The 11,026-nt window shown below is 35.1% G+C and overlaps 1 protein-coding gene across 1 annotated transcript; it reads right to left on the bottom strand.

Annotated features, from left to right (window-relative positions):
- Positions 1-1,439: 1,439 nt before the first annotated feature.
- LOC104249452 (uncharacterized) lies at positions 1,440-6,794 on the bottom strand. Its single transcript, XM_009805881.2, has 6 exons — positions 6,494-6,794; positions 5,823-5,955; positions 5,643-5,746; positions 3,184-3,355; positions 2,952-3,092; positions 1,440-2,154 (listed from the first exon to the last, which is right to left on the bottom strand). Exons 1-6 carry the CDS (start codon positions 6,541-6,543, stop codon positions 1,792-1,794), a joined length of 963 nt encoding a protein of 320 aa, XP_009804183.1. The 5' UTR covers positions 6,544-6,794; the 3' UTR covers positions 1,440-1,791.
- Between the last annotated feature and the right edge of the window lie 4,232 nt (positions 6,795-11,026).

Raw genomic sequence — 11,026 nt, 5'->3', positions numbered from 1 at the left:
CATGGATCTAAAGTGGGTATGACCCATTTAAGCTTATGTGGCATTTTCTTTGAATTTTTCTTATTAAAATTTATGTCATGTCATATTTATGGTAGAAATTTGAGGTAAATAATTTTTAAATGACAATTATAAAGTTTAGTTAATTTTAAGTGATAAAAAAATACTTGGATGACTTTACTGAAATTGAAAGATAGTTCAATGATCATGCATGTCCGGGAGGAAGTGTACACACTACACTGGCACGCATTATGAGCGAGGGAACAATTATGTTGGATCACTTTAGTATGATGAATATTACTGCTGCCAAAATAATCATGTGAGCTCAAACTATATATATATATAATGCAATTCTACTATTGCACAAAGTAAGACGTCATTCCTCTAGCATAAAAGATATACTATAACAGAGGAGGAATGTTGTCGAAAAACGAGTCCTCGTTTTAGCTTTTCATTTTTGTTGTTTTAGAAGGGAGAATTGATGAGAATGTGGGTGGGGTTTTCTTCATGTGGTGCAATAAGCCAGATTTCATCTTCCTTTTACATTGAAACTGATTTCTTAGGAAATCACCAACGAAGCCATGTACCTAATTCATGTATATATAAATCACAGCTTTAAATGGACCGAACAGACCAATTAAATTTCAAAACTGTCACTCACACATAGCTATATGCATGTAATATTCTTCCTTTTTACAAACATTGCCAGGATCCCTCTGCTTAACTTCAATCGCGAAACTAGCATGTAATAACACTCCAATTCCTTAACTTGAGTTCCCTTTTTATCCTGAAACTAGCATGTAATAACACCTAAAGTTTTATCGTACTCAGCAGAATAATATTGTACATGATGTTAGGAGTTCCTCAATCACTGGAAGCATATTAACTGTGAACTAGTGCTAACTTTATTCTCTTTGTTATCAGAAAATGTTTAATCGAAAAATAGTGCAGCTTCTTTTTTTTTTTTTCTCATTCTCCTTATGTCGATAAGCAGCTTCAGTCATAACCCAACTTCACACAAAAAAAAACAAAAAATCCAAATATTCTTGGGACATATTAGCTGTGACCTAATGCTCACTATATTCTCTTTGTTATCAGAAAATTCATTCAAGAAACAGTATCATCTTGCCATGGAATAACTACTTTCTTTCTCTTTTCCTTTTTAAGATGAGCAATTCAGTAAATGGAGATCACCATAAGTAATTCCGGTTTCCAGATTAATGTACTTGGCTAATCAAATGATGGATAAGAGAATAAGCCAGATGATTCTCATACTAAATGAGTGTGAAAATCTCTGTATAACCAACACTATATATGTAGCAGACTAGCAGCCAAAACATGACAAGAAAAATTCATCCAAGAGCAAGGACTAGTTGAATTGAACCTTGCTGTTCACATATTCACAAGTGGTATACATGCTCGATGCCAACTGAAAGATGAGGTTTGAGAATGAAGTAAGCTAAGGTTTTACATAAGCAATGAAACTCAGAATTGTTACACTTCATATTTTACAAACAATAATCTACTTCTAAACTGGTCACTCGAGAATAAGAAAAACACCAAGATATGTATAAACATAATTCCGATACTCATACAAAATATACATCAGGATGGAGCGAGGAAGTGAATCAACAACTTATTGTGTGCCTTTTTCTTCTATAACAGTGTCTCATCCAAGAAGCTGCCATAATGATAAAATTAGAATTAGGATCCTATTGCTCTCCCTCTCTCTCGCACACACACATAGGGAAAAAGGCCTTAAACCTCAGATCTAAAGTCGAATTAACAACTTCACTAATTCTTGCCATCCTCTATGTTTGAAGAACTGAACTTGACGTTGACCAAATCTGCAGCAAGTCGGGCAGCAGCAGATGCACGCTCTGCAGCAGAAATAGCAGCACGAGCTCTCTCCAATACATCAGATGTTTCTGGTCTTGTATCCTTCTTTATATCTTTTGGTGCGCCCAAACTGCTGTCACCAAGTGATGGTTTATTAGGCCATAGAGGTGCTTCAGTTACAGAAGTTGGAGATTCAAGTTTTCTAGCTCCCGGATTGCCATTTCGAGACGGCACAGTATTTTCAGAAGTTGGTGGATGATCACGAGTGTTTGGTTCTACAGATGCCTGAGCAGGTGTAGCAATTTGCTTTGGTCCATTCTACATCATGCATTATCACGGCATCAGATAATATATCAGGTTAAAAACAAAAATAAAAAACACTAGAAGACCAACAGTCCGGGACTCGGGGGGGGGGGGGTACTAGAATTGACTAAATGTCTAAATCAATAATGTCCCAACACATGGTGAAATATTGTGGAAATGATCCTTCTGAATGTTCATTAATGTTAGTTCAAGCAAATCTCGAGAACTAATTTCTATTGCTGAAGGCTGGTTTTGACCAATTTAAGAGATTGTTTCCACTGTGTCAGCATAAGAACCAGTTACAGAACTTTAAACTCCTTCCCTTTTGCAAAACATGCGTGTATATGTAACGAGCAGCTAGGTGTCAGACCCATGTCATAGCATATTGCATGCTTTATATGATTACTGTCCAGTAACAAACGCTAAATCTGTCATTCTTGAGTTTGTGCATAACAAATGTTAGACATATCATTAAGAACCAGTTACAGAACTTTAAACTCCTTCCCTTTTGCAAAACATGCGTGTATATGTAACGAGCAGCTAGGTGTCAGACCCATGTCATAGCATATTGCATGCTTTATATGATTACTGTCCAGTAACAAACGCTAAACCTGTCATTCTTGAGTTTGTGCATAACAAATGTTAGACATATCATTAACATCACATACAAGCAAAAGCAAGTCGCGAACTCCAGAAGAAAATAGAGATGGACCATGGACCCTACCCCTAATTAAGACAATGATCAAGCTTCTAATGGAGTACTAAACATTTAAGACATACATACAACTAGAAGATTTAACAAAGGAAAGTACCAAAAGGTCCTCTGGCTTTTTACGCAATTCTTCTTCTGTGTTAGAAGAATCCCATTCCACATTGTACTCTCTTGCAATTTCCTTTAATACATTAAGCTTTATTTCAGCTGATGGAGCACTGACTGAAAGTTTCTCAACAATCTGAATATTCAAAGAATTAAATTCAGTTTAAAATAGTCAACCCTGCAAGTATACAATTAACACAATGGAGAAGACAGGAGAGCTAATTAACTGTACGGTTAACACTTGTATCAGGCCGAAGCTCAGATGCGGCGGCTATGAATTCCTTTCCGTATTTGGCCGCAAATAGATTCCTGACATGCAATAAATCTGGCAAATCTGAACATCTTGGAGCTGCAAAGATTATACTTGCAACAGCTTCCCGTAACTCCGAAGGACATTCTCTGATACACACCAAAAGAGATATTTGCAAGATTTCATCACATATAGATTTTAGTTTATAGAAACTAATTAGACAAACTCTTGTGTCCACTAGACAGCTGCAGTAAATAATAAACCACTGGACATGAGTTTGTAGAAACGTGCAACTGCCTAAGGGAGAAGATGTAGCTATTCTTGCTTAATAACGTGTTTTCCCTAGTGGGACCTTACATTCTTCACCTACTAGGTCAAATAAAAGGACTTTAAAGAGACTACTTAGGTGGTCAACTTAGATTTTGCCATTTATGAAGGAACAAGGTCACCGAACCTCGGCAAAAAGTTCAAGTTGGCGAAGGATCATACGCTTGCCGTAAGATATAAATTTAACTGCCCAAAGATAACACTTGACCAAGGTGCAGGTAAATTTAAAGTCATTTAAGATGATTTGATCATGTCTACTCTATGTAAAACTCTAAATGCATCGATACGTAAGAGTTACACTATGATGACTAAGGACACTAAAAGGGGAACGAGATAGACCTAAAATTACATGGAGGAAGGCATCTCAAAGGACCTACCGCTTGAAATATATGCGGATTTAACGAACAACTAAACACAATGGAAGCGAAGTATCTGCATAGTCGGTTTAGTCCTTGTTGGGACACTAGGTAGCATCTTTTACTAGTTTGTTTAGATATTGCATGTCAGGCTAGAGATTAAGTGTGAATTTTAAAGAATCCCTAGTTCTAAAAAAACCGTAATTTGATAGAATTGAGAAATTATTGAGTATTGGAAAAAATGGACCCACATAAGGCAGAATGAATTTTATATATATATTAAAAAAACCAAGAGATCTCCGAGAGCTTGTGGTGCACGGTCTGAAACTCAGCGGATGATGGGCCTGTCTATCACCCTTCTCCACTTATATTCCAGGCTTTTGTCTGTGACAGGATTTGAACCCATGACACGCGGCTAATTCACCTTGAGCTCTTATCACTAGACCAAAGACCAAAGCCCCGGGGACCATACATCAGAATGTATATTGAGAATATACATAGCTGATTTCAACTAGATTGGGATTAAGGATTGTTGTAGAGATGAATGCTTGCAAATGATATTGGTGCTAAAGGCTGAAATTAAAGGAAACAAGAATAAGGATAGCTGCAAAAGAAGAAGAGATGACAATAAATGGAGAGACAGAAGCTTAAGATTTAGATAGAGCGGAAAGATTGTACAGCCAACAGTTGTATCATGTCATGTTGCAGGAGTAGTCATTGGTCAAAATCTGAAAGGGCATTCAACATTTAGAGCTAGTTAAGGATGTGTACTAATGTGACGAGGGTTAAACACAGAAACCTCTCTTGAGGTTACAGCTTGTAAAAAATAGTTCATTTGGTTTTCAGATATTGTATAAGCCTTCCTATACTAATATGTCGTATAACAAAACAATATTTTCACATATAGCTTACTATAAAGGACCTGTATGCATAAATTTTATCTATATTTCTCTTTCACTTCGCCACAGGGAATCCATTCCTGAGGCAGCACTATGCTCCTCCTCTTGCGCTTTCCCCGTGCCAAAAGGGCTTATTTTAACCAAATGCTACCTAATTTTCCTCTGAAAGCTGGTAATTCAATAAACAGAAGGAAAACATTCTTTCTGAATACCTAAGAGTCCACATCTTTCCTCAACTTTTTGAAGAGAAAGAAAGCCGCGGGCATGGGGTTTAAATCATCTTTTCATTGTTTTAGAGAAACTACTAAAGTAATTCATCTGGGTAAGTAGCACTGATCGTTAGTAGAAAAATAAATAAGCATATACAGTATTAGACTTTTAAAGAACTATTGAAGCCTAGAGGAGAAAGCATGTGGAAGATATTTGTTTAATTGGAAGGGGATACTCCTACAACAACGCCCTCCCCCACGCCCCAACCCTGAAATTGAATGAGGAGAACAAGAAAATAACTGCATAACCTTGCATATATTATACTTAGGTGAGGGGTGAATAAATTAACTTGAAAAGGGTATCTGAAGCTAATTTGTTTCCTTTTTAAAAAGTGGTATCTGAAGCTATTTTAAGCTGAGAATAGGCAAATTGTTCAAAGGAGAAAAAGAAAAGGCAAGAAGAAAGGTACTCAGTGAAGTCTCTGGCAAACAAAGCGCAACGAACATAAACCACATTTGCCAATACAAAACATCTCCTAATCTCAATTGGCTAAATAATGTCATTAAAACGCAGAGTCGCAGACCTAATAAGTAATGAAACTTCATTGCTTTGAGAAAAGCAAACTCCAGCCACAAATAACTTACTTTTGGCTTTCGAGTATAGGCACGCGAGCATAAACGAACTCGCAGAACAACTCCAAAATCTCATAAGCAGCCCATACATTTTGCTCACGTATGATATGCTCAACCTGAATCAGAGGAATACCAGTTAGAGGAATATGTAAATGGAATGATTAACAAGTACAAGTATCCCAGAATTTCTACCCTGATTCGAGCTATGGCTTCCTGGCCAGCCTGCAGAAATTGGGCTATCTCTTTGCGCATAAGTTTGAGCTGTGCATCTCTCTTGTTTTGTAATAATTTGATTCGTGAAATCGCCAAGGTCAAGCATGTCTTGCTACAAAACCATCCACCAATATCAATAGTTACATTCACAGATAGAGTCACAAGAATATATCATCAACTAAGCCTCACTCCCGAACTAGTTGGGGTCAGCACTATGAATCCTCGTTAACCATTTTGCTTCATTCAGACCAGTTTCATTCCAATGCTTAGTAATTTCTCTTTACGGATTAATTAGGTGTTCTTTGAAGCTAGAAATTTTCTACATTCTCTAATAGTCACAAGAATAATTAGTAAAATTGGTTTGTAACATTATAAGCTATATGGAAAGATTAACTATAGCATTAAAGGATACTACTCCAATCTAATGAGATCAATTGTGATTCAACAAAACATTAACAGATTCATGTAAACGAATTATTGCAGCTTAAAAGTTGTTTATACCCTCAAATTGCACAACCCATTTGAAATCTCAGGAAATTAAAAAGCCTATAAACATTAAGCTCTTACCTTTTCTTACATATGAACCAAGAATTCAAATAAATATATCAATTAAATTCTTGATAGAGAAAAAGATGGAGTCTTTGACTGACCATTTTGAGCCTTGAAGTCCCCTGTTGAAGAGTTGATTCAGTAGAGACATGAGTCAAAGAAATCTACAAAATTGTGATATATAACAACGTATAAATCACAATTTTGTTATGAATTTTAGCACATATCAGTTTTATCTGTTAGAGAAAGGAGGAGGATTTAACTTCAAACTCAATTCTGATCTGTGATTTTCTACACCAAAAAAGTGATCATTGATCTATGAAGTTGAACGGTAGGTCTATGTTAGCTGTTAATTACAATGCTTTTTTAATATTTTGTTCTTATTGTTTTCTTCAATTAGATAGCTTTTTGGATCGGCCCAAATTCATAGTTGTTAAGAAGCGGCAAGTACATGTTAGCCATTAATAACACATGTATTTACTTTTAAGCCATTGTATTTAAAATATCTTTAGTCTTTAGCCACTGCTTTAATAAATTTTACCTGCCCGGACGAAAACACCCTTCTGCTCATAAAGTTGAGGACCAAGTGTTCTTAACTTTTGAACTTGTAACTCTAAGTTCATGACTTCAGGACTACATGTCCTTAACTTTTGAACATGTAACTCTAAGTTCAGGACTACATGTCCTTAACTTTTGAACTTTGAACTCGAAGTTCAGGACCACCTGTCCTTAATTTCTGTACTTGTAACTCTAAGTTAAGGACTACTTGTCCTTAATTTTTGAACTTGTAAATCTAAGTCCAGGACCTATTGTCCTTAACTTTTGAGCTTGTTAGTCTAAGTTCAGGAGCAAGTGTCCTTAACTTTTGAACTTGTAATTGTAAGTTCAAGACCTATTGTCCTTAACTTTTGAGCTTCTTAGTCTAAGTTTAGGACCAAGTGTCCTTAACTTTTGAGCTTGTAACTCTAAATTTAGGACTACCTTTCTTTAATTTCTGTGCTTGTAACTCTAAGTTAAGGACTACATATCCTTAATTTCTATGTTTGTAACTCTAAGTTAAGGACCAAATCCTTTAAACAACACCCACGCCATTTCTACAAGTTTTTCTGTCGATTAGTTTCATTGATGCTTTAGTATTTAACTGGTACTCAACTTGAAAATAAAAACAAAAGATTCCAATCAAAAATCAAAACAGTTCAAAAAACATTTCTTCCTCTCTCCGTTTATCAAATGGCTTCCCTAAATTTAACCAAAAAACAAAAACTCGTGCAGAAAAATGCCAAAAATCACCCTGATGATCCCCTTGAAGAATCTGACAAAGACGAGACACCTCCTTCTCATTCCAACAATAGTTATCGAACTTGAGAGAGAGAAGCGAGGGCTTAGGAAGAAAAGCAATGGAAGAAAGGGTAAAAATATCTTTTCATATTAATTTTAATAGAATAGTGACTATTTTTGCTCAACATTAGAATTATTGGATATAAAATAAATACCACCTTAAATAGTGGCTACCTCATGCCATTTTTACTGTTAAGAAGCTGTGGATCGGCCCAAAATTATCTCCATTTCGGCCCCTATCTCCCTCAATTCCCGAATTAGAGATGGCAATTGGGGTGGGGCAGGCATGGCAAGTTTTGACCCACTAAGGGTAGGGTATTACCCGAATTGGTACCAGTACCGCACCATACATATCCGAATTGGAGGTAAGGGTAGGGGATTTGGGTAAAGGGTAAGGGGACTAGGAGGGTACCGTAAAAAGTACTAGTAGAACCGGTCTGGTTAGTACCCTTAAGGTACCTGACCGATACTGGTCCGGTACGAAACCGGTACCCTTAAGATATTATTTTAAAATGTAGCCATTTTTTTACTGTTAGTCAAAAGTTATTTTTAAAAAATAGTCATTGGCAATAGCAAAAAATGACTATTTTTGCCTCCCCTCTACCCCCTAATTTATGTTTTTAACCCCTAGGTTTGTTCAAATACACTTAGGCCTTACTTTAAACCTATAAATAACCCATTTTATTCTTTTAGTTTTCACACGAATCTCTCATATCTCTCTATCTCTAATTGCAACTAACGTTCTATCATTCAATTATTTTTGTATAATTTTTCAAGCATTTTTTCATCTTATTCATTTTTTAGAAATTTTTTTCTATGCTACTAAAGAATTTTCTACGGTATATTATCCAACGATTTCTAGCATGTTATTTTATATAGGTGGAATTTCAATGTTATTTTTTAATTATAAACAAAAGAAGACTATAAAGATGTTATTAAAATAATGGTTGAAAATTTTATTTTATTTACATTTTGTTTTACATCCTCAAATCAAAGTTATTGGTGCAAAGATACTTATTGAAATGATTTATCGTTGTTTAGAAATAGAACCAACACAAGATCATCTATTTCTGCTTGTTTGGCTAGTATTCAACCAAATACTAAAGTTGTGAATGACTATTACCAAAGACAAATGAACTTAGTTGCATCAATTAGTGGTGTCTTTTCTTCTTCTTCTTCTTCTTCTTCTTCTTCTTCTTCTTCTTCTTCTTCTTCTTCTTCTTCTTCTTCTTCTTCTTCTCTGCCTCTTAAAAAGACCGCTACAAATAGATCTTTTGGTACTATTCGACAAATGATTATTCAAGTACAATCTTCACACATTAACGAGTTTGATGTTTATTTAATTGTAGGAATAATTAATATTTGCGATTATGAAGGGAATGAAGACCTGTTGAAATATTGGAGAATGAACGAACAAACATTTCTAATTCTTTCAAGAATGGCTCGAGATGTGCTAATTATTCAAGCTTCATCAGTAGCTTCCGAAAGTACTTCCAGTGCATCACGATTTTAACTTGGAGACCACAGACACTCATTGGCATAAGACACCTTGGAGACTACCATTTTATTCAGATATTGGGTTAAAGCAGAGAAAAACTATTTTAGCCTTTCAGAAATAATTCAAGAAGACGGCGATGCATATAATGAAATATTATCTACCGGAGATGGCAGAGACGCAGAAGGACAAGTGCTACCAATTTAAAGCGAAGAACCACGAAAAATTATTAAACAATTACGTAAATCGTTAAAAAAATGTAATTTTATTTTTACAAGTGATGAAATACAAATGAATACTTGTAACTTGTATTACAGATCTAATATTTATATTGCATTAATTAAAATAAAAGGCACTTCATAGCCTTGAATATTTTCATCCAATAAAGTTTGTTTGTATTTAAATATAATAACTTTTAAAATTTTAATTTTAAAATACCCCTAAGTACATGTGTTGCCCCCTTAAATACCCTTAGGACCGGTAGGAATACTGATATGGTATCTGTAAAAGTACCCTTAAATCCTCTTTACGAAAGTCCCCTTAAGGCAACCCCTTACCGGTACCTCCCCTCCCCCCTCCTTTCCCCATACCCAATCCCCTCAAGAACCCAGTACCCTTCTTTTAGATAGCCCTTGTCAAAACAAGGAAACAAGCTTCAAATTGGCATTCTCTCTGTTGCCAATACAATAATTCTTTGAACATACTACATACATATTTTAATTATAATTTTTTTTTCATATTATGTTTTTACCCTAAGATAAATTGAAATACTCGAAATATCTTATCAAACTAGTACCATTAGTATCATCTTGAGTAGTAGTAGCAAAATGGATAAAAGAAATGATTATTCATCCATATTATTTACTAAAAATTGGGTTGAATAATAAACTTTTTAAAAATGAGTCAAATATGAATAAGATCCATATTATTCACTTAAAAGTGGACACTAATGGATAACCATGAGTTTAACTTTCATATTTGCAAAGACTTAAATTGAAGGTTCCTCAGATTTAGTGTCATGATTCCAAATTCACCTAATAGTGATGACACCTAACCCGACCCGCTAGGTAAGCCAAATATAATCAATATAATTCTACCGTAATTAATTTGAAACTTCCTATAGAATGGTAGTACAAGTCACGAGTGACTATGATTTAGATTGCAAAATCGATATGATGAGTAAATACAATATCTGTTTGAATTATACATAAACAGAACTCAAATCTAAAACTATCAAGGACAAATGGTAGTCATGTCAGGACAACAGGTACATCTTCAATGCCAACTCCCACCATGCACCATAGCATCAGTCCCAAGATCTGCGCGTAAGGTGCAGAAGTGTAACATGAGTACAATCGACTCCATGTACTCAGTAAGTATTTTTACTAGCCTCGGTGAAGTAGTGACGAGATTTTTAAGTCAAAAGATACTTACTAAAATAACCTGTTTCAGTAGATTTGTAATAGAAATAATACCAAAAATAACAGAGAAGAGTGCAGTAATAAATATGCGACGCAGTAATGATTACTTAAAGAAATCAAGGCTAGTTTTATCAATATCGCAACCAATCCCTTTCTTAAAGAGATAACCACCAAATGAAATAGTAAATTCACGAACTTTCATAGTGTGATAAGTTTACTCAAGATATCAAATCAAATGGCACGACAACACTTTTCGTGCATTCTCACCAAATATATGAATAAATGTCGAATCAATTTGCACGGCAACACCCTTTTGTGTATTTATCTCATCCTCACCGAGCATATGCATAACATCACCAATCAGGTAAAAGAAATACCAA

Source organism: Nicotiana sylvestris, chromosome 4 (assembly GCF_000393655.2).
Source record: "Nicotiana sylvestris chromosome 4, ASM39365v2, whole genome shotgun sequence".
Classification (NCBI taxonomy): Eukaryota; Viridiplantae; Streptophyta; class Magnoliopsida; order Solanales; family Solanaceae; genus Nicotiana; species Nicotiana sylvestris.
Note: the sequence above shows the minus strand (reverse complement) of the source record. Positions and strands in the feature narration are given on the sequence as shown.